We start from the raw sequence: 25907 nt of genomic DNA, 5'->3' as shown, positions 1-25907 counted from the left end.
AGAAATCGATCATATTCTTATTTTAAGATAACAGTCTACGTTCAATGGAAATTTTTATAAAAGCATAATAATATAGTTAAATTTTAAATTTGCGTAAGATTTGTTAAATCACAATTTAAAATGGGGTACGTGAATAAAATTATAATGTTTTTTTTCTTTTTTATTATTTTGAAATCCTTGAAAAAATAAACAAATGGAAAAAGTTAGGAGTCACACTTAGTACTCTATACTCAGATTTATTTTTATAAAGCAGTCGCATTATTCGAAGTTATATCAAAAACACATAATATTAAATTATGCACTAATTTAACACTTTTCTGTATCCCGACCGAAAGGTTTATTAAAATTTTTAAACGCGTAGAGATATGTCAATCTCTGTAGAACACAAAACTTACAGATTTCTTTTTCCTTTTTCATTTCTCAAAGCAGGTAAATATTAAAAATTTATATCAATATTAAATACTTATTTTTATAAACTTTATTTTTTAGGCGCTGCAAGTAGAACATATATGTATATCACAGTACAAGTATTCATGTGGAATAACAGTATATCTAATAATACACTGTAAATATATTATGCATAATGAGAAAAATAATGTATTATATTTTTACTAGTTTTGGATTTAATGTCTAACGTGGATCTAAATATATTAAACAATATTTACGGATGAAAAAATTGGTACTGTATAACTCATAAAATTAACTCATAAAAATTAATTGAGGTTATTTAGTCGGAAGCTTGAAATTATCAAATTTTCTTTTTTGAAAAAAAAATAGTCGTTTTGGAAATTTAATTCTTATACAACTCTATAGAAACCATTTCAAATAAATCTCTTGTGCTCATCTGTCAATAAAATCTGAAAATAAAAAGAAAAAAGAAAAGTTGAAGCTTACTTGTTTAACTTAAAGCGCAAGTGCTGTTTTGTGGTGGCGCTGTATATCGACTCAGGAGTAAAGACTCTAAAACTAGTATCGTGTCTTCTCTAGGTCATTCCTGGCGAGTATGCCAGAAGTGATTGTGTCCTTAACTGCGCCAGCAAGTACGATATAAGTATTGTCATCATACTTTTTCACGTGGTCTATTCAGTGATCAAAGCGGATAATTTGATTATGAATAAAAAAGTTAGATGAAAAGTTAATCTCCCTGCAGTATATTCTTCTGATTTACTAGAAAAGAATTAAATGATAAATTTTTAAGACGATTTATTTTATCAAGTAATACACTGAATATCACGACTTGATTTGGAAAGAAATAGAATTCGGTGAAATTGTTTGATTTATTTAACTTGTTTACAATGAAAAGATTATTTGGTTACATGAGCATGTAAAAATGAAATTAATTTCAAATAAATATCATCGGTTCCAAATTTAGTATGCATTAGGGAAACGTATTGAGAATGTGTTTTTAGTTCATTGATGGTATTTTATTTCGACCACGTTTAACATAATTAAAATAAAATTGAAGCTATTCATTACAGTTTCAAATCTTATACGATTGTTAATAAAATTCACTTTGGAGAAAAATAATGAAACAACGATAGAAATTTGTTAAACGAAAAATTACGTTAAAATCGAAGAAAGCTTTGCGAAATTTAAGATAAATAAAGAAATAAATAGTTGTTCAGCGAAAAAAAAATGTGCTTAACATAGTTAGAAACACGGAAAAGCTTTTGGGAAAATCACAGTGTTTGTGCTTTTTTTCTGCAATTCAGTTAAAAGAAAAAAATATGTTTCCTCAGTGATGTGGAACGTGAGTTGGATACCGAATGCATCGTTAGAAGAAAAAACTGTTTCTTTGTTGTTCGAATGTATTCGATACTAGAAAAGCAACTCTATTAAAAACGAACTACGTAAAGGATAAAAATGTCTTTTAAACTTTCTAGTGCAACAAATTTTGATTTTTGAAATTGAACACACACCATTTTAAAATGACATGCGGATTTTTTATTACATTTTTGTTCTTTGAATTAGCAGCAAATGGTAAGTGTAAACTCAATTTTATTTTGTAATTTATCACACATACGCTTAAAATATTTTATTAAAATATTTTAATTTCCATGCAAGGTCTACAATAAGTAATTTTAATTTATTGATTATAGATTAGCAGTAAACAAGGGACTTTAATAATTCTGGACATGCTGAAATTAATATTTCTAAGTAGAAACGCATCATGACAAAATGACAACGATTAATCAACGCATTTGAAAGTAAAGAAAGTCTCACCAAGAATTATTTTTACTGAAACAAATAGCCAGTCAAGAAATAAAGAAATAAAAATCGAATAATTTTAACAAAATAACTTCTTTATAGGTTTAAAATTACTATTAAAAATTTTTGTAGTATACAATTAGTAATTATAATTTTATCAAGCTTTTCCTGAGCGTAATTTGGATTGCTTGGATATCACTCTACTATTCATGTGTGGTCATACGGAGCCACATTTTGCTCTAAAATTTCTTTGAGTCAATGGTCTAATGAATATTTTTCAAATTCAATGAATTCTAGTGAATTAGAGACTTCAACTACTTTTTTTAAAAACACGATTTACTTCATTTAGTCTATATGTCTAAAGTTGAGTGTTTTATAGCTGACGTTGATCAATCAACTCTATTCTAAGTTTACGACTACCCATGTTCAACCTCGCACCCTTGAAAATTTAAACCAAACCCAAAAGACAAGGGAATCCCAGGATCAAACAGTGGTGCAAACTTGCCTTCACGGAAGAATTTTTAATGGCTCTAACTCGCATTGTGTTACATGGAAAGGGGAACCACGTATAACCTCACATGATTAGACCGACGTAAAGTGGATTTTTACCAATAATTCATTTAAATCAGCCAGCCTCTAATGGAATTTGATCCCGTATCATTTCATTGGAAGGCTGATGCTCTATTCTCTAAGCCATCGCGGTTTCTGTTAAGTTCCTTTTTTTGTATAAAATTTAGTATTTTGTACAATTATAATTGCATTTCGTTCCCATATATGATATGTTATAAGACTATAAGTCTTTTGCTGTCATTTTATCTTCCCTTGCGTACTCACATCTTTACATTAAAAAAGACTCATAAATGCATCATAAATAAAATGCGGCATACGGAATTTAAATTGTATTTGCTGTCTAAAATGCCTTTAATAATATTTTCGCCTCTCCAAACTGATGTCTTTGGCAAAATTGCTACCTGTGCTTGATAAGATTTTTGCTCAAATGATTGTATAGTAGACAAAAAAATAATAATTCCATAAACTGCGTCTAAATACTTTAATTAGACACTAATCAATCTTCGTTTAATCAAAACAGCGCGTATTCTCACTGATCATGCTGCTTTTGGCTGATTTGCTTTTGATGCTTGGAGTCATATACAACGATACCAAATAGGGAAAAAGGCCGGCCGCCCCCATAATAATTGTGGCAACACACTACTCTACACTTCACTTATGATCCGTCAGAGGCATCTATTAGTTTTCAGCTGTGGTCAAAGAAAAGAAAAAGATAAAACACGTACTTCGTTTTGCGTCTTATTCTACCCTCTGGTCATAAAATAAATGACTAAAAAGATGTGACACTTACTGTGTCTGGATTCGTCAATTAGAAGCTAAGAAATAAATTAAAAAGTTGAGTTTCAAAAGTCTTTTAAAGCGTATAAAATGATCGTTGAATACATTTACTAACTAAAACTGATACAATTTTCTTAAAGTTTTACGTTCGGTAAAAATCACATTTTGAGAGTTTCATTATTTGAATTAAGTTTATTTGTAATCTGTTGTAGAAGGAGATTTTTTTAATTATGAGTGAAAAAATATATTAAAATGCATTACTTATTCCGTTCTTGTTTGCGGCTAAGGCAAATTATAACCTAGGCAAGTAAAATAAAATAATAATCCAATTGATGTGCTTGGACTTTCATATGAAATGACCTATAGACCAAAACAGGCACTGGGAGTTTATCATGTTAAATTTTGGAGGTTTAAAATATTTATACTTTGTAATATGTTCTCAGACTTATTTGATTGATTTAGCGTATTTTCAACATTTTTATCAAATAAAATATTTTGAAAAAGGAAAATATGAGTAGTTGACATTACTAAATTGTTTATTTGTAAAATATGCCACGAAACGTTTCCACCATTAAAGTTTTCCACAAAAGAAGGGATTTAATAAATAAATTTTTTAAATTTAAATTTTTGACATTGCACAAGTTACAGTCGCAGCTTACTTAAAACTTAATTTAATTCGTAATCCACTAATTGATCATATTTGATTGTTATTGTTAGCTGGACTTGAAGTTGCTGTAAGGGAAAAGTGAATATTGGCGTTTAAAGCTATTAAAGTTCGCCGCATTTATTGTTTCAACTGAAACATTCTTTGAAAATTTCAAAAATTGCGATATCCGATACAAAATCTTCACATGTAAGGATTTTTTCTTTTTTCCTAAATGATGAAGTCACTTCAAATTGTTCAATGCATGCTTTAAAAGTGAAAAGAGAAATACAATGACTATCTCTTGCCTACGTTAGAAACTTGGGGAATACCATATTAATACCAGAGATGCAAGAAAACTTTTTAAAAGGCTTGATAGTTTATAAGAAATTTTTCGATAGTTTTACGATAGTTTTCTTGATAGTTTATACGAAAGAGTTTTCCTGAAGTGTAATTGCAGGAATTCGGCAGTTGTTGCAGGGTTTGTACTGAGAAACCTGCTTCAACTTGTTAGTTGTTACCACTACAGAGGAAACTAATAGAAAATAAGAAAATAAATTTTCAAAACTGAATTTCATGTTTTACCCAGCTATAATGCGTTAGAAATGAAGATACGCTAACTTTACGGAATTTGAAAATGATGTATTTGTTATCGACGATTGTAGAAATTAAGCCCGCGTGTACGCATTTTTGCTTCTTTTAATACACGATTTTCGCTAAATTTAAGTAGGAAATTCGTTTTTTTGTTTTATATTTTGCTATAACATGCACAGTTTACTCGTTGATTTTCAAGCACTGAAAATTTTAATTTTTATTCTTGTTTTATGCACCTGTAATTTTACTTGTTTTTTTCTTCAAACACTTTTTTCTGAATTTTTATTTATTTTTTATATTATCAAAACTTGCTGTTACTAAATAATGTTAAATTTTTAAAAAAAATTATACATGCTTAAATTTAAAACTTATATAATCTATATTAACTTCATGAGCATTTGCCTTGTTTTAAATAACAACGATTTATTCATTGTTGTAGAAAAATTTATTTAGTTCTCAATATTTCCTAATTTTATAATCTTGTGCTTGAATTGAGGTCAAAATTAAGAAATTAGGAAAGAATAATGAGAGATGAAAAACAGTTTCCAATCTAAACTTTCATATGATATAAGAGTTAACTCTTCCCTGATATATAAGCTATCGTTATCTCTTAGAGAGTAACGTAAAAAAATTTTTTTTTTCGATAACTGAAATGCATTATCTCTCAAAAGTTGAACAGATGGATAGTGGTGGATTTTTTCCAGAATTTATCTACATTATCATCTGTCCTCCCATGACATATTCTAAGGCTTTGCTAGCATCACACCCTAACGACGAACTTTATCTGCACAAAAATGTCCGAAACCCTTCGTGACAGCTTGAAATACTTCTCAACTATTAAGCCGTTACATTGTAATGGCTTAATTGTTGAAAAGCATATCAACAATTAAGCTGTTACAATGTAACGGCGCTTAAACGCATTAAGGGGGAATAAATATAGCAGATTTATTCCATAGAAGTTTGAATGATGAATGAAAAATGAATGCATTAAAGCATAATGAAATTGTTTTCAACATTTTCTGTACCGTGTGACACATGCAAGTTATGTTTGTTTTACCTTAAGTCTTTAAGAATCGTTTCTGGACAGATAAATTTAAATTTATTGAAAATTAAATTGAACCAAATGAACGGTTTTTATTGAATGAGCTAAGGTAGCATGAAAAAACTACAGAATTTTATCACATTTACCAAGTTTGTATCCGACATTAAAAAATCATGTTTTATTGTTAACACTCCATCGGGCGCGTTGATCTGACAGATACAGACGTGTCAATATCTCTGCTTTTGTCCCCTGAAACATTTTCTTACGACCTTGACCTTATCAGTATCTGTCCATCTGGCCCCCTGCTACTTTGGAATGCAGTAGTGACCAGTTCGGTGTAGGAGTATTTCCTGTTTCCAAGCTTGTTTGGAATTTTGTATCTGTTAGATACACGTGCCCGATAACGTTTGTCTCGTGAAGCTACATGGAAGTATTGAGATTCCCTGAGCGTTTTTGATTTATCTTTTTCCTACGATGAGTGCTAAACGCTTTTTAGATTTGAAAAATCAGAAAGACCTAGAGCTAGTTCATAGTATTCTATTTAGTGATGGAAATGAGGAATTAAATGCTGAAGAATTTGATGAAAGTGATGCTGACGAAGAAGATATTTTAGAAACACGTGAAGTTGATTGTCATGGCAGTAAAAGTGTTTATAATGACTCAGAACTCGATGATGATGTTAATAATGATTATTTTTATGTAGGAAAGGACAATAATACTTAAATGGGCAAAACAGATCGGAAGAAAAAATTTGACTTAAATTTAGAATCGGATTCAATTATAGTAATTGATTTGTCACTTTTATATTATGTATTATTTGTGCATAACTGTCCTTTTTATACTTTTTCAACAGTTTAACATGTTTAATTAAATGTTTTTTACAGCATTTAACTTTTGTAATAGCGTTTGTGATTAATAAATAAAAATTATTATTGAAAATATTAAAAAATATATAAAAATTAAAAATATATAAAAATTAAAAATATACATAAAAAACTAATAAAAGGTCCGGGTGTAAAAGCCTGGACCTAAAAAGAGTAAAAATAGGAGATTTAAAGTAATACATATTAACAGAAAACACACAAAACAGAGATGTATCTGACAGATACATCGCGCCCGATGCCGTAAGTTTCGAGACGCGCCCGACGGAGTGTTAATTTTACCAAAATCGTTACTGAAGCACTGCGGCAAATAATAAAAATTACAAGCTTTTTGGTGTTTCTATAGAACCAGAACCAAGGTAAACTTTACCATATACTGGTAGTTTTAACCATACTTTTCTTCTAGGTATATCTACCTAATATACTTTAACATATTATATAATAATCATGTCTGCCAAAAAGAGGGCAAAATACTATCTTTGTTTTTCATTAAAACATCTGGTAAGTGTTTTGGAGGAGATTATTATCAAATAGTTAGAATTGTCAATTCTTAACAGTTTAGAATTATCAAATCTTTAACTCGTAGTAAAATAGTGTCAGCAAGACAAACAAGCCATTCTACAGCCAGCTGAAATGTAATTATATAGTTTAATCCACTGTCTCAACTAAATTGAAGACAAAAATCTATTTATAACTCTTTATTCTTTATTTCTCACCACAAAAATGTTTCAGTTAAATGGTTATACTAATTCTCACAGTCTTTTTAGTGATTTGCTTTCGCCAAATTATTTACAAATTTAATTATGGGGGATTATCTTTATTTTTGGCTATGTTATATTTCGATAATTCGCCAACCATGGATCTCTTCCTATGCTCCTAACTGTCAGTTGGGAACAAGTCATTTACTTTCAATTTCTAATTATTGGCGATAGGAATGTAGAGCCCTTTTGTTTCTCTAAACCCTAACCGCTAAATATATCTATCTTAACAGAAATTCTTTATGTTTAGAAAATGATTATCTTGATCCCTATAAGGGACTTCTTTTCCTTATTTTCATATTTTTGAACATGGCCACATTCTAATTTAATATTTACTTAATAAATAAATTTTTTCTAAGGCGATTTTATTTATTTCTCTGAGAAAAATATTCCTTCTTGATATCCACATTGAAGTGTATCACATTCGGCCAAAAGTATGCTTAATACTTCAACGGCGCTAACTAAACTACCAATTAAATTTGGAATGATTATCACTGCCTTCATACAAATTTTAATTAAACTTTATTCTGATTTGCTAAACTTCTAGAAACATGTTTGAATAATATAAAGCCACATGGAGCGACCAAAATTTATAATGAAATAATTGAATTTTTTCAGCTTCATTAATTGTGTCGACATATGTTTTTCAGTTTTGTGCATTTTTTCGCAGTGTTGATTAATGCCAATTACTTGATTTTTAAATTTTTTCCTACCCGTTCGATGAACGGGTATTCAGTTAATGCATAATATGTCTTTAGCTCATTTGAGTAAAACGACACATCACATTATCTCGAGTTGAAGTCCTGTTAAATCCACTTTCCTGATGTATGACAGGCAGGAATAGCGGATATAATGAGCTGCTCAGTAGCGGATGGCATAGCAAGTAGTTTATTTATTTTTTTTATTTATTTATTAATTTTCTTTTGTTGCAAAACGAGAAATCTTTTCACTGGTGCAATTTTACTTTTGAGCAAAATAAAAATATATTGCAGACTGAAAAACCCATGTTTAGTGTACTTGACAAAATCCCTTACTGTTTTTCATTTGTTGCTTAAATTTGTTTTGTGTATCCAATCGCTTAGCTTCGTTTTGTATTGCTTAAATATGCTTTGGTTCATTTAGTGTAACGAAACTGCAATGTATCGCTTATGCAAAATTATTGACAAATTTGTGAAATTAAAGAATTGAAGGAAATATTGAAATGGTAGAAACTCTTAGACGAAACTCTTAGCATTTTCTTATTCGAGACCCGTCTTTCGTAGTGTAATTATTTGCTTTTTTGGTGGTTTTGAAGGAAAAAAATGATGAATTTTAAAAATGCCATGCTGCTTGCAAAATTTTATGAACTTAGATGAGAAGAGCGATTGTATATAATAATTCAGAAAGAAATTTACAAATGATATAACAGTCCTTATTTAAATTTTAGGGGAGAGAGAATTTCTAAAACATGTAATGTATTTTTTCGCTCCATCACACTCTATATCGTTAATAATTAAAAATAATTTATCACTTACTATTGATTCCCCATTCTTTTTTCAATTAGTGTTGATAATTTTTCAAATATGGGCAATAGTTCCTTTCTTGGGGGATGATCTATTAACAAAATATTAAGACAGGAAATTAATAACTATTTATTACATAACAAAATGACCTCAATTTTGTATTTAATTGTAGACGCTTTGAAAAAAAGTCGAAGGAAACATAACACGGGAGTTGGTGAGCGGTGCGAGTGGATGGATGGTCGTGCCTCCTAATTCTTGAAAGTGTTTCTAAAATATTTACATACACACTATGGAAGTTCATTAATTGTTATTTGAATTGATTTTAATTGTTTGTTGTAAGAAAATTTATACATTGTCGACAAGACCAATTTTCTGTTTAATATTGAGTGGTGGTGTATCCCCTTTTTTCCGATGCGCAGTAAAATAATTTTTATTCTCTGTTTGTAGTTTTAGTAAATTTTCTATTATGAGAACACATTCGATACCGATATGCTTATAAATAATGTATTCATTGATAATATGTTTATCAATGTATCCATCGATACTACGAACTTAAAAGAAGACGATAAAAATATATAGAATGCAAATATCCAGGGTATTCAAAATCTTAATATTTTCTATATATTCGTCAAAATTATTTTAAAAAACTGCGAATCCCTTTTAAAAGTTATATAGTAAGTATTATATTCCTATATAGTATGTAGTATATTCCTAAATAGAATAAAAAAGGAATATAAAACTATCTTTAGGAATCAGATTCAGTCAGTACCAGATTTTACAAACTCATCAAAATCAAAAGTTGTACTTGTTAAATCATGGTTATTCATAATGCATTCATTCACTATATTCACATTTATTCACGCATAAATATTAACAACAAGTAATTTTGCATCTTTTATTCAACAGCTCATTTTGGAATATATTTTTCCATTCCATTTATGTGACTAGAAAGCCAACTCTTTAAAAGTACAAAAAAACATGACTTATTCACGTTTTTTTTAAATTCTATTTATTGTTTCATTTTTTTTTACATTCAAATTAGAGAATTTGAGAAACATTAATAAAATATTTTCTTATTTTTGCTTCTTCATAAATTTATCCAAAAGTAATAATGTCTGATTTCTTTTAATTAAAAAACTAAGTATCATCCAAAAAGTACGAAACATTTCTCTGCTATTAAAATGGTCCATAACATTTGATTTTTTATTAATTAAATCGTTTCGTATTCATTTTAATCAAGAAAAAAAAATCACGAAATTGTGAATTCAGGAAGGAAAGGCTCGTTAAATTAGGGGCAGTTTGAACGTTATTTAGTCTTCAAGTCCTCACACTATACTACAATTCTTAATCGTGTAAATATTACCTAACTTTAGATCACATAAACTGGTATCTTTCCCCGTCAAGAAATAATTTTGTGAAAGTCATATATACTGAAGGAAAACGAATTTGTTAAATCTGATTTCGATTCTATTATTCGAATACTGAACTTTAGAAGAATTGATACATTTTTACAGCCATGATGATGTTTTCGTAGTTATAAATATTCAATTTATGAGTCTTTTTAATTTTCGTTACATTAGAAAGGATTTCATAAAACACTACAATTTCTTCAAGTAAAGTTTTCTGCCCTGAAGAAAAAACAACTTTCGATAAAATGCATTTTCAGAGAGCTAAATAAAAGAATATAAAATAAAATAAATAAAAAAAATATCTATTTACAACAGCATGAAATACTGCGTAAGTCTCAGTTTGAAAATTCAAAAATGATTTATGGGTTTGTTTGCTTTTCTCATGTTGAGCAACAAACTTGAATGGATACAAAACATTTTCAAATATATGCGAATCGTTATGTTTAGGCGAGAGTTAAGGTTCGAGAATTCTTTTTTCGTAAAAAGAAGTCATCCTTGTGCCAGAAATTTTTTTTATCACATTTTAAGGGAATCACGTAAAAATGTGCTTTAAAATTAATATTTATGTATAATTTCAGTAATCACACAAAACATGAAAAAGTATTTTCAAAATACATCCTTTTCAGCTTTTTCTAAAATAAATAAGTTAATAAAAAATTTTTTTATTCATTTATTTATTTAAAAAAGCATTTCACTAGGCGAATTGTTTTTCAAATTAAGATTGTAGCTAAAACGACAAATTTGCGCTAACTTCTCCTTTCCTGTCTTTTCTTTAACTTTAATTTATATCATCCTGAAATATATTTAATTGAAAATTCTAGTAAATGTTGAAAAAGGCAATGTGTTAAATGAAACATTTTTGAAGAAAATTTAACTTCGAGTTTAACCGGTTTAGTGTTCAAATGAAACGTATAAATAATTATAGAATTAATTAGTTGCTACCATGCAACTTCTCCTGAAAGTTTACTCTAAAGATAACTTAATTAAGCTCTAGTAGTTTAAATTGACGTTGAAAAACCATTTAAATATTAACTTTACTGTAGAATAAGTACTGTAGTTTGTGTAGCCTCTAACCCTTTGCTAATTAAGATTTTCTTACTTTAAAATATTAAAAAACTAATTTGGTACAATAATAATCTAAAAAAACATTTTTAGGGATGAAGATTTTTTTAACTTTAGTAATTTTTCAATCCACAGTCATTAACATGCAATTATGTTATTATAAACATTTTGCCTTTATAATTTAGTGCATATACTATTAAAAGACAAACTACAAAAGCATAAATAATTTTTATTTAACGTTACTTACGTAATTCTAAAATTTAAACAAAGTTTTGTTGAAAAATTCCTTAAATGGGAACGAAAAGTAAGTAAACTTTCTGACAAAATGCCTTTTTTTCACCCTGAAAGTATCCCCAGTTAGCCACAATACAGACGTGCAATTGAAAATTCAACGTCTACGTCACGATAGATTTCAAAAAAAAAAGAATCTTGACAATTATTTCCTTTCTATAACTAATTCTGTGAACTCTAAATACTCATTGAATGCTATGAACGCTAAATACTATCAGACAACTGGTAAAACATTATTTTTTTTTTGTAATATGTATCTTATTATATGAATATTTCAACTGTATAATAATCTCGATATTGAATTTACGTCGTTTTTGTTGATTTTTCCTTTGAATGGCGAAATACATTTTAGGCACCATTGATAAATTGCCGGGAATAGCCAATGAAAGCCTCTTTTGGGATTGATCGAAGCACAAATGTTTCTCGTCTTATACTTTCAGATAACATTCAGATTTTTTTGACCCAATTTTCTTATTAACAGTTCCAGCCAAATGATAAAAAAAAATTTTTGTAACATGTAGCTTATTGTATTAAAATGGAAAATGTATAATTATCTCGATTTTGAATTTTTGCCGCTTTCGCTGATTTTTCCCTTGCATGACAACATTGATAAACTGCCAGGATTAGCCAGTAAAAGCTTCTTTTGGAATCGATTGAAGCAGAAATGTTATGCGTTTTATACTTTCAGACAACTTTCAGACTTTTTTAATCTAATTTTCTTACTAAATGCTTTCAGAAAACTGATTAAACATGCGTTTTGTAATATGTAGCTTATCATTTGAAAACTCCAAATGTTGTAATTTCGATTTTGAATTTTTTGCCGATTGCGTTAATTTTTCTTTCGCAAGGCAAAATACACTTTATGCACCATTGACAAATTGCCGGGATTAGTCAGTAAAGGCCTCTTATGGAATCGATCGAAACATGGATGTTACGCGTCATAAATGATGGCAGCAGAAATTTGTGGCGAATATTACACGTACTAAAATGATGTTAACACCATCATTCACTGTTTACCCCTATTCCTCCCACTTACAGGTGATCTTGCCCCAATTGATATTGTTGATAGTCACGTATGTTGAGAATGGACCGGAATGGGGCTAGACGTCCGTAGTTTCCACTGAAAAATGCAAAAGATAGCAGCAAACACATTTTTTTGCTCGTAACATCTAATTAATTTCCATGGCATACCCTCACTGAATGTGCTTCTGAAATCACTATATGTAATTTGTTATAAAATTTCATGTTTATCCTTTGTTTTAATTTAATTTCGTTCCCCATTCAAAAGCGTTGAAGAGGATTGCAAACGTATTTCTGGTCATGACATCTGTTTCCTTTTCTAACTATGAAGATCAATATTAAAACCAATATAAGTTTAACATAAAATAAACATACCAATATAAATTCTAAAATCGAGAGATCTAATTTGTTTAATTTTAATTTGGTTCTCTATCCATAGTTTTCTTTTCGTTCAAAAAACGCTAAAGCGAGTTAGAAACGTATTTTCTGCTCATGACTCCCATTTCTTTCCTTTATGAAGATCAATAGTGAATGTGTTTCTCAGTTCACTATGTCTTCAATTCAAATTTGGCATTCAATACATTGTTTCGTTTTCCAACAACTAAAACGTTGAAGCGAGTTGCTAATATATTTTTTTTCTCATGACATCGAAATCCTTCACTTTGACAAACCAACATTAAAAGCGTCTCTGATATCCGTGTAACTAATCTGTTATAAAATTCTATTTTTATCTGTTCTTCAATTATAATTTTATGTGAATTTTTGCCCTCATGTCATAAATTTAATAAACTGATGACACGTTATTACACTTATATTCCGCAATTTTAAAATACCTTTTTCTTTATTTTAGATTCACCTTTTGCGATTTGCTAAATATATTATTTAATATTTTATAAATCACAATTTATTTTAGATTTTAATTTTCGTATCGAAAATTGTTTTATATATGTCTTATGAAGAGAATGGTAGGGAAAATAAAAAGAAGAGGAAGAAAAAGAAATTACATTTTCCCGTAAAGATATTATACATGCATTTTTTGTCCTCCTCTATAGTGAGCATAAAGTCAAATGATTACATAGGTGAATGGAAAAACAACAAAATACTCTGTTTTATCATTTAGCGAACCTACTTTATTTTAAAACATAATAATCTCTTGAAATTTTTCTGTATATACTATTTAATTAGTTAATCAGTTAATTTCTATGAGGATAAATTATTTATGCGTAAAAATTTAAAACAAACTAAAGCACAGAGTTAGCAAATGAAACATTGCAATAAATATAAGAAACATAGCAACAAACTGAAACTTAAATCTTCATTAAATATTGACTTTTTGATCTTATATCACATCATTTCAACAAAGGTTGTGGTGTTTTTCAAAAGAGATTATTAGTTTTTTTGAGTATTGTAACAGTTTGGGGGAAACAGTAAATTATTAACATATTGGATTATAAAAATGTACAGTAACTTACTATGAGGAAAAAAAAGAAAGCAACAGATCTGTCATGAATATTAATCTCTATCCTAGGTCAAAGATTAGTATATAGAGAAGAGAATGACTACAAGAAAAGACTATTTATCATCAACGCAGAAAACAGGAAAAAACATTACTAATTTTATCATAATTCTAATGCTTTTGCTATCATTAATCTTGGCTTCCGTTCCACTCTATTTTCAAACTCTTGATCTAAATTGGCAATTTTTTGCAACACACTCTTTTATATTAATTGCTTTGTGACCCTGAAAAAATTGCATGAACTTGCTTTGTATCATTTTGTGTAGTAATATAAACTTATGGTTATTTTAAACTAAAACTTTCGTACTGATTTAAATATTAAATATGTTTTATACAGGTTCTTCAATAATGACCTGCCTAGATAAATATACAGCTATATGTTTAGAATCCTTATGTATACTGAAGTAATAAAATGTACTTACTAAGTATTGTTAATTAATATTTAATCAAGGGATAATCAAAAATGCTAACGACATTTGAAAAGTCACAAGTTAGGAAAGTGGTATGAAATTAGGTGTGAATAATGGTGAAACTTGGCTGTGTTTCTAATAATCTGCTTTAGACTCCCTTTCTTCTCTGATAGCAAACAAGATTTGTTGTTTTCTGTCCCGACTTCGTCAGAAGGGTAATAAGAATCATTAGTTAGAATCATTAGTAAGAATCATTTAGTAAGAATCATTAGATTTAAATGTAATTTTAATCCCTCGCTCACATAAAAAATTTTGACATTTAACGTGATTTCTTTAGTTTCAATTTTGACTAGGATTTTAAAGTATTTATTAAATCAGATTATTACAGAGGATCGTCTTGCAATTCTTCATAGGGAAAATATAATTACTTTATTTTAAGCAAATGATCAGTTTCGAAATATGGATACGAGGAAAACGCATTTATAAATTTCTTCCTTTTTTTTCTAAAAAGTTTCTTTATTCTAAAGACAATTATAGATTTCTTCATTTTATAAGATTCATTTTAATTTATGCCAAAAGTAACAAAGAAAAAGATAGATTAATTTCTTAAAGAACTTATTAGTATTTTTAATATCCGGATAAACGTTCTTTTCGGTACAATTAGCACATTGACCAAACAAATATTGTCACATAAAACTACAATAATTAAATGTATTTCTTCTTTGCGGAATATATAAGATTTTATGGAAAAAACGATGATGAATGATAGAAAATTATGAGGGTTTGTGTGCGGTGTGAGCATTTAAAAATTTATAAGTTAATAATGAGCTTCCAATGGTAAAAGGATTTTCAAAGTAATATCATAAGTTAAAAATAATTTTATTTAAAAAGCAAAATGAATAGAACAGTCGTGCTTTTTCTGATTAATAAATAGCAAATTTATGATAAAAAAATCAAATTCCAGTTGCAGAAAAATGCCGCAGCAAAAATTGCTAGTAAACTCTTTTGATTTTTTTTTTGTCCCTTATGATGAAGTATTTCAAAATTCGACATATTTAATAAGCCGTTATTACAACATGCGAGTTTCGAATTTGAGTTATTACTTATGATGTAGTTCCCAATGATTCCATCGTACACTCGGCGTGTTTTACGATCGTTTTATTGATAGTTATTTACTACGATCTTGGCAATATCCATGTGGGTTTTAAAATTCAAGTATTTAATTAAAAAAGTTAGTAGGAAGCACGAATTTCGAACTAGAGTGTTAATCACTTTTTGACCGGTTTGTCTCTCGACAAATCCGTTATAATGTCCTTTCATAACTGAAACAAAATTTTATCGAACTACTTGATTCCACTTGATTGAATCGAAAAAAAAATATGTTTCCTGATTCAACCAAAATATTTGAAAGTTTTTTGTCTCACGTGATAGCACGATAGCCTGAATTCGAAGGCTGAGTTTGATAGAACTATTTCCGACCAATCATAAAGCAGATATTTTCCATTTAATGGTGGTGCTGTATAGAGACCAAGAGGATAAAAAACTTGAATCCTGTTACAAACCAGAGATTTTTGTTACATGTTGCAAATACTCTGAGACAATTTCATGTGAAAAATACGCTGGTTGAGCATTGGTATATGCTAGTTATTAATTAGAAACCGCAAATATTTTGAATTACCTATTTGTATATATATATATATAGTAATTTCTTGATTGAAATCTAATACTAGGATTCGAATTTCATCAATAGTCACTTTTAATTCATGCTTGTTCTCTATTACTAAAAGTAAGAATTGCCAATATTTGAATAATTATCATTATTTGCAAGGTAATTGCAATTATATTATCTCATTACAGTTCTTGATATAAACTTACGTTTTCTGATTTCTTTACATGCATGTGATTTTTGATGCGCAAGTATCTTGAAGTAGTTAAAAAAAAATGGAAATTTCAATTTATCATCAAAGACAAATCCTACAAAGTAATTTTATCCTAAATTAAAATATATAATCATAAAAGCTTAAAGGGTTTGAAAAAGAAAATCTTAAAAGTCAGCACTGTAACCAAAATAGTTTAAAATTAGAATTTTTAAACAAACTAACTATTCATTTATATTTTAAACATTTAAAAGAAAAATTAAAAGGAATTGTTTATACTTAGAAGCAGCTAAAGAATTTAAGTAATATTTCAGATGACTGCAGACACAAATGTCTATAAGAAGATCGAAATTTTGCCCGAAGATTCTAATTTGTTGAAAGTTGCAGTTAAAATTTTCTCCCCCAATCCATAATCGAGAACGATTATGACTTTTCTCGTTGGCGGAGAAAGAATATAGCACGCTTTACACGCGAAAAGATAAGTTTCATTGACGGGTAATTCTCTTATTTCGATGGTGACCTATTGTTACAGTAGGATTTAGAAACTGATGGTAATATCGAACAATGATCGAACTGGCTCGAAGAAATCGAGTTAAAGAAGCACTTTTCAGTTGTATAAAGTTGTAAATCTAAGTAGTTTTTGGGACATTTTTATACTGCTTCTGCATAATTTTTCAAATTCTAATTTTTGATTTGATATTATTATGATACTCGGGTTTAGAATTAGGTTAAGAGATTTTAGACACTCTTCATTCGGGAAAATCCACTTGTTGTTCGGAAAAACCCACTATTTAACATTTTCCGACTATTTTTTCAGCAATAATTTCTTTTATTTCATGCATTCCTTTTCACCTGGTTTTTCAACAAACGATATTTTTAATACAAATATATTAAACTAAATTTTCAAATTTTCAATAGTCAATCTTAACACGCCATAATTATGAGTTTGTTATCGTTTATCAAGATTATTTTCCAGAATTCCATTTGTCAGAGTTTGGTTAATCGATTTTAGACGCTCTTCATTCGGGTAAATCCACTTGTTAATCCATTTAACATTTTCCGACCACTTTTTCAACAATAATTTCTTTTATTTTGTGCGGTCTTTTTCACTTGAGTTTTCAACAAGCGATATTTTTAATACAAATATATTAAACTAGACTTTCAAATTTTTAATAATAAATTTTAACACGCCATAATTATGAGTTTGTAATCGTTTATCAAGGTCATTTTCCAATATTTTTTCTGAGATATTCGCAGTTATGGGGGTTTTCAGATCATTTTTTCGGTAGTTATTAATACTATTTTCAGCATGGTTATTAAAATCTCAATGATTTTAATGCAAATTAATACAACACGCAACCTTTTCAAATTGAAAATATTTTGTAGTTCAGATCCGTTCATAGTATACGAAAATTCATTGCAGAGATCTGTCATCAAAAGCCTTAACTTTATTACCTTTTCTTGAGAACATCGTGCCCTAGTGTCTCTTTTCTCCCAATATCTTCCTTTACAGAATTAAAATGAACTAAGCACAGTAATCCCTGATTCATAGATTCATAAAAAGACAGGAAAATTATATGACAAATGCAATGATCATATATGTCAACGTTACTTTTAAAAAGTACCGAGTAAAAGTACAAGTATTTTTAAAAAAAATAACGAGTAAAAAGTTCTAATTTTTAAAAAGTAACGATTAAAAAGTTCTAATTTTTAAAACGTAACGAGTAAAAAGTACAAGTAAAAGTACAAGTACTAAATAAAAAAAGTAACGATTTAAAAGTACATTTCTAGGAAATTGAAAATTCAAAGTAACCTAAACTTTTATTGAATAATTTTCTTATGTTCCTTAATGGTTTTGCAAAATTGTTGTTATTTATTTAATTATTTTTAATTTGAAAGTTACGAACATTAATTTATTTTTACATTCGGAAGAATATTATAATATAATTTTATAATATAATCGTATAATATAATTTTAAAATCTATTGATTTTAAATTTTAGTTTAATATATTTATTTATTTAAATTACCATTCTTTTAAAATTGTTTTGCTCTATAGAAACGCGTTTTAAAAGCACAAACATAAACAAAGCAAACACGGGATTTCAGATAGCTTTGTGATCTTTGAGCTAGTGAAAAATAATTGAATATGCAGTATATATTGAAACAGAACTGTCTACAGTTTTTTTTGTAACAATGGCTAATGCTGAAGTCATGCGAGAAAATCATTTCTGCCTAACGAAATAATTAAAATTTGTAAACGAATATTAGTATCAGCGGCTAAATTAATAACTTCGAGTTTTCAAGAGTTAAAATAGTAATTGTAATAGTTTTCAATAGCACAAATAGTTCTGAAGTTCTTAGAGATTTGACTGGGCATTGCTTAACAAGTTCGGGCATAAACATAATTTTAGTAAAAAATGTACTAGGTAATAATGTATTTAGCAAAAAATGTATTAAGACAAAAACGTATTATTAGTGAGTTCAAAAAGAAAATTGAAAAACGTAATAACAAAATCCAACATTTTTTTATTTAAAATGTATTAAATAAATGCATAAAACTCGAAAATGAATGAAAATAACTTGCTAATTAATATTTTTATTCATTGTGCAAAATAATTGCATTTCGAAAGTGGTGTCACTGAGTCTGCTGCGAAAATTTCTCAGAACGTGCTTAGCCATACTGAATAAGCGCTCCACGGGAGGTCAAGGTATTTAAACACAAAGTTAGCTGTGAATGCATATATATTGCACATTAATTTTACGAATTATAAAAAACATAAGCATTTTTTTTTTTAATTACACTTTTTTTTTAGAAAGCTTACCGAGTTTTAGAAAAAAGTAACGATTTCATTCGACATTTCCGTTACAAATACTTGTACTTTTTCCCTGAAAAAGTAGCGAAAGTACAAGTAAAAGTACTAGATTTAAAAAGTAACGAATTACAAGCAAAAGTACGTACTTTTTACTTGTACCGGCGGTACAAGTAACGAAAGTAAAAGTACTGCCATATATGGTAATGATGATTACTTTGATTTGATGAGGCCTTATGAGGAAAGTTCATATTAAAATTTAAATGTTAAATAGTGTAAAACTTAAGAGTAGTACCTTGATTTCAGAAGTTTGTCAAACTATAAAAAATAATGTCCTTTTATTTAAACTGCCTAAAACTACATCATTAATAAAACAAAAATTTAATTCCTAACATAAAAATTTATAACTCTTGTATTTTGCCTAATTTGTCAAATTTTGATATAATGGAAATAACATAATTTCATAATTTTGATATAATGGAAGGAAACATACATCTATATTATAGAACAAAAATAATATTAACAGTTCTATTTGATTTTCCTACCAGTATAAATATTTAATATTAACCATTCATTGATCGTTTTATTTCAATTTGTCCCACAATAATGATTTTACTTCATTTTCTGAATCAAAAATTCCTTTGCTAATAGCGATACTACTTGCTAGCATGAACCCTGGTTTTTCTACTAGCATTTTTTAGCATTAGATAATTTTGTTACTGGTTTAAAAAGAAGGACACAATGCCCAGGTATCAGAGCAATAACACCTTAAAAAATTTATTTTGTGATACCAATTTGGCAGATTCCATTCAAAGTATCGATTATTATTTTTTTTTTAAATTAAAATGCCAAAAATTTAAATTTGTACACTCCACATCAAAATATTAAATTACTTCAAATTAAGTATTAAAAAAAAACAATGAAATAATTTTCGAAAAAAAATTATGTGTTTTTTCGATAAAGAATTTTCATATATCAAATGCAGGTTTTACGTTTAATATATATTTTCAGATATTAAACGTAAATATTTATCAAACTTTAAAGATGCTCAAATGTTATTACTTTAGCCTGACTTGCCCATTATAACCATTAAAATAAAGCAGAATTAATTCTGTTTTGTATGTAAATACAGTTGATTACGTCCTGGACAAACCAGAAATAATGTTTCAATAATATACATACATTATTTTCGGTACAGACTCACTCTTGTTAATGTAGAAACACAGTGCAAGAAATAAAGAAACAGTGATTTAAAAGGAAAATCTTAATAAAAATTACAATAGAAAAATTAAATTAAACAATAAGGCTAGTTAACAAGATTGAACAAAATAGCCAACAACGGTAGAGAAAACAGAAAAGTATGTGGGGGGGGGGTCACGTTACATTCATCTTCTTATTATTGTTAGTTTTTCAAAGCACTAAAGCCATTTACAGATTAAACCGTCCCCAGTAAACTTCGCCCCATCTGGTCCTTTCCGCAGGAAGGCTTCTCCAGTCTCCCTTATTTACTATATGAAAGTCCTTCCTCGCCAAGTCAAGCCATCTATTTGGAGGTCTTATTCATTTTCTGTTTCCAATGGGATTAGTAAAAGTGACCTTTTTTACTGGGTGTGTATTATCAGTTCGGAAAAGATGTGTCCATTGTAGTCTATTGCATTTTATTATTTTAACGATACCAATTTTTTTTGTTCTTAATTTCAAAATTAGGCAAGGATCTCCAGATATCATATACATTATTTTATAAGTTGCAAAAATTTAAGGATTTGGAGAAAATTTATCTATGGAAAAGGCAATAACCTAATTATTAGATATTATCAAATTTTGCAGTAATTCTATTAACTAAAGCTAGAATCGAAACAGGCTGGGATAGCCTGATCGGTAGGTCACTGGGCCCATGTCCGAGAGTTCGTGAATTCGAACCCCGCCGGCCGAAGACTCCCCGTGCAGTAAAGTGACTGATGCACGTTAAATCTGTCGAGTCGCAAAAGTCCTCCATGTTCCCATAACAAATCAAAACCTTTGGGGGTACTGGATTGGAGATCGATCGTTCTCTGATTCAGGTCAAAATTACAATCTGTGGATGAATGAATGGATGTATGAATGGGTTCACCCTATTAAACGGGTGTGACGTTTGGTGTGGCAGAAGTCATATTCTTGGCCATAGATGGCGCCACTGAAAGACAAGAAACACACACTCTGCCTTAAATTTTCTCAGTTTCACCAAGCAGGCTTGCCCGTGTGGGAAGTGGCATTGGAACCAACCAACCATGATCGAAGCAGCCGTTATAGTTGCCTAATTAAGAAAAAAAGAGAAGGCTATTTATAGGGAATAAAATTATAATTGAATTAGATACGTGATTGCTTTAATAGTAAAAATTATGTTTAAAACCTAATATGCATTCTAATCTTCAATAAACAAAAAAAAACAAAAAACACTTGCGCCTCTAATTTTTTATATTTTTTATCATAAATCTTTCCTTTATTTATTATACTCAAACCCCGTGTAATTTTCAAAGCTACAAGTTTTCTCGTAATCATCGTAATATACTTATTAATAGCAACTAAAGTAATCGTAAAGTTTCCAAAAGAATTTGTACAAGCTTAATCCAGAACTAATGCATTTTAATGCGTGAAAGACGTGATATATATTTAACACAAGACACCCAATCTCCTAAACGTCAGTTCATAAGAAAATACGGAACACCTGTTTGAAGAACAATACACTTTGGGTGTGGTGACACTCAAGAAATGTAAATGGGAAGATTGTTTTTGACCGCACCCAAAGTATCATACTTTAATACGCTTGAATCCATTTATCGCTTTTCTAATATATTCATTTGAGATAAATCTCACTAAAAAGTAAAGTACCAAGTAATGATTGTTATTACTAAATTTTAACACTTCTAGATGTTATAAAGTGATTGTTCTTGGGCATCAAGCAAGGATATTCAGACAAGTGTACAATCAATCTTGCACGCAACGTTGTTAAGAAAATTCTGTCCAAAAAATAAATAATGGAGAGGAAATTAGGGTGCAGTGAGGGTTTTTAAATCTTTAACTAAAGTGAAACTACTTTAAGAAATTTATTTGAAGCAGTTAACCTTCGTAGTTATTTCATTAATGTTGAATAAAATAGAATACATAGAAATAGTATAAGTGCATAATTTTGCATTTAATGAAACAATTTTAGTTAATTTATCAAATAGTGCACTAGATATTTCTTAAGAAAACTATAATTTAAACGAAAATATCAGGGACTATAAGTCATTCTTCGAGTTTATGGCACAAGAATGTGTATGGGTGCAACTAAATAAAAATATTTTTTTTTGGTTGCATATAATCATGTAACAGTAAAATCGTATACCTTTATTTTTATGTATTCCAAAATATGTCACAAAATTGTGTAATATTTTTACAATGATTTTAAATGCAAAAACAAGTTGTTGCTGTTTATAATGACACTTGGGTAAGCCAAGTTCGCCAACCATCACCTTTTCGTGAATTAAGTCTGGAAGGTACGCCTTCCGGTTGACAAGGGAGAAACGCAAAGGTGAAAGTCTGTCTTTGCTCAGAACCCGACGGATAGTTATTAGAGCTACTCATTCGTGAGGCCTTTTCTTCAGTTTGAATATAGATCTGAAGAGGAAGGAAGTTTTCTCGGTATTTCCATACCTATGGTTTTTCTCAGCTGCTAACCACGGAACTTTCAATTCCACAGATTTTACAAGCACGAATGTCGAATATACTCGGTGGGATATAGCAGAGTCTCAGATCGAAACTCAGCCTCTTCGTACTGAAGTCCAATTTTTTAACCTCTGAGCTAAAAACAGCCCTCAAAAACTCATAAAAGGAGAAAAAAATGTGTATCAAAGCAATTTTGATTGATCAAATTGTGCGATTACATAACAAGAAATTACACCATTTAATGCTCATCTATAACATAAAATGCTAAAAATGACTTCTAGTTCACTTAATGTCAGCAGTTAGAATTTATGGAAATCGGAGAACAGTGTTCTGATCCGGAAAAAAAATTTTTGCTTAACTATTTCTTAAAACTATTTTCAAGGCTTGGTGCTATACCGAAACAAGTATAAGACTTTTCCTGTACATTAAAATTTAAATTTTAACCATTATTTTTTCTCAGACAGATGTTTGAAAAGAGTGTATATCTTTAATTGCTAATAACATTTATATAAATATTCAAAATGTTTTCGGAGTTGCTACAATGTTTTTTTTAAAAAAAAAGAATTTTGAAGTATTAATTGCCAAATTATAAATTCCTTACTCAGGTTTTGAGAAATATTTGTAACTTCTATTGGCCACTTCCAAAAGTACCCGTTGAACATCTAATCAACATAGTTTTGGGCTTAGATCTTTACAGCAAAGCTATATAAATAAAGCAGAATGCTTGCATACGTGTATGCTCCATATACAAATACTCAATTCTTAATTCATCTGCAAAAAACCTGGGGAGGACATTCAAAGGCATGGTAAACCTAATTGTCGTCCTTAAAACTCACTCCGATCAGCAGTTTGCGTGCAACACCCTTTAGCCCAAAGAAAGAGCTTTCCATAAGAATTTAGAAAATTTTTTTAATATGAGCGAATTGCTTTCTTGCCTCTCTAATATATCTAATATTAGTTTTAACGCACATTTTTATGAATTGTTTATCTTTGAAATTATATGCTAAGTTAACACAAGAAGATAACGTTTGTAATTAGGTACTTGCAACTTGAGAGAAGACGAATACTGAAATTCGATAGTCGTGTGTAATCAAGGCGGTGCATTGATGTCGCAACACTTAGACTTGATATATTATCATGCTGTCAGCTTTCGGATCAGATTTGATTAAGTACTTGCAAGTAATGAAAATCGTGGCATAAACAAATGCTATGATTCAACAGCCAATCAGGTTCAACACCCACGCGTGACGTTGCTTACAGGTACTCAATTTTAAGAAGTATGATGATGATGTCACCGAAATTATATTTTACAAGTTATATGAAACCATTTGTTTTTGTATTGACATTATTATTAAATTTATTATTGACATTATTTGACTTTTACAGCGTATCTCTATAAACTTAAATAATGGGAATTCAGCAAGAACTGATGAATTAAAAGTTATCTGATAACCTATGGGAAAATTGTGATAAATTCAGAATATCGTAGATAAAATGATGCTATATGAATATTTAATTTACTTCTTGGTGAGTGGGGTTTTAAACTTATAATATGGAAAATCTGATGAATGAAGCAACAACAGAATATACAGCAAATAACAAAAAAAGTATTGCTATATTAGGGTACTTTTTATTTAGAAGGGTGTTAAAAACATATCACCATTGTACCAAAATTAGGAAATCATATTGATATAAGAGGTTTATGACCACGGAGCCTATAATAGTAATCTAATAGTAATCCATTATGTACATTTATGGTCCAATGAAAAGGACAAGTACCAAAGGAAATTGGTGATTATGGAAATTTTTAACTATCGATTACGATAGATCTCGAAATGTGCCAAATAATACTTAAAATATTTATTTTGGAAAAATGAGCTTTTAAAAGCATAATTTGCCTAATATAATAACATAAATTTATGTAGATAAGAATGATAATAAATAATATTAAATGAATAAATGGATACATTTTAGCTTTATTAAGTGTGTCTGTACATGAGTCTTTATGATGTGTGTTGCTAATTGACGCAAATTACTGCCATATTCGCATTCAGGATATCGCCTCATGTCAAAGGAAGACATGATTCAAACTGTGATTTCAAAAAACAAGAAACAATATTTATTATTATTTTTTATGCTATTTTTTCTCATAAACGTCGTTGAAGAGACAACCCAATTTTTGGGTTTACAACTACTAATGCTGAAATGCGTTTGCGTTGCATGGAGGGGAAGACCATTAGAACCTTCCACGGTTAGTCGGACGGCAAAGGGACTCTAACCCATGATCCGCCTACTAATGAGGATATTTCTAGTCAGCACTGTGGTCGTTGCAAGCCGGATGTGGAATTCGTATCGACCAGCCATTGAAGGGATTCGAACCGGCTTCACCTCATCTCCTGAGATATTGCGGCTCAAGAAACATTACTTAAAGTATCGTAATCTATCGGGGACCTGAAGATCAGCATGTCGAAATATTAAGACATCGTGCATCCTTCTCCTCCCACATGCTTAGGAAATATTTTTTTAAAAAAATTATTGAAAGTTTACAGATCCAAATTAAGAATTCACTTTACGTCTGTCTAACCGTAGGAGATTTTAGTTGTTTTCTTCCCCTTGTTAATAATATAATAACAAATGCAAATTAGCTCTATCAAAAAGTCCTCCACAGAGTCAATTTTCTCATTTCTCCCAATATTTTAACCGTTAGTTACCTTGTTTTCCGGATTAGGCTCATAATTACAAGGCTACAGAGTAGAAAATATTAGTTGTCGTAAACTTAAATTTGGATCTGCTGTTCAACAACGACTAACATATATATATATATATATATATATATATATGTATATGTATA

At 29.1% G+C, this 25907-nt stretch overlaps 1 protein-coding gene across 2 annotated transcripts in view; it reads left to right on the top strand.

The window, feature by feature from the left end:
* Positions 1–976: 976 nt before the first annotated feature.
* LOC107452964 (cell adhesion molecule Dscam1) overlaps positions 977–25907 on the top strand; it is a 100145-nt gene continuing 75214 nt past the window's right edge. For both annotated transcript variants that reach the window (XR_011637370.1, XM_071183847.1), the window contains exon 1: positions 977–1980. Coding sequence is in view for 1 of the 2 variants with exons in the window: in XM_071183847.1 (XP_071039948.1) it covers positions 1929–1980 (52 nt within the window). In the remaining variant the exon portion in view is untranslated. The remainder of the gene's footprint in view (positions 1981–25907) is intronic.

The sequence above is a fragment of the Parasteatoda tepidariorum genome, chromosome 8 (genome assembly GCF_043381705.1).
Source record: "Parasteatoda tepidariorum isolate YZ-2023 chromosome 8, CAS_Ptep_4.0, whole genome shotgun sequence".
In the NCBI taxonomy this organism is placed as follows: Eukaryota; Metazoa; Arthropoda; class Arachnida; order Araneae; family Theridiidae; genus Parasteatoda; species Parasteatoda tepidariorum.
Note: the sequence above shows the minus strand (reverse complement) of the source record. Positions and strands in the feature narration are given on the sequence as shown.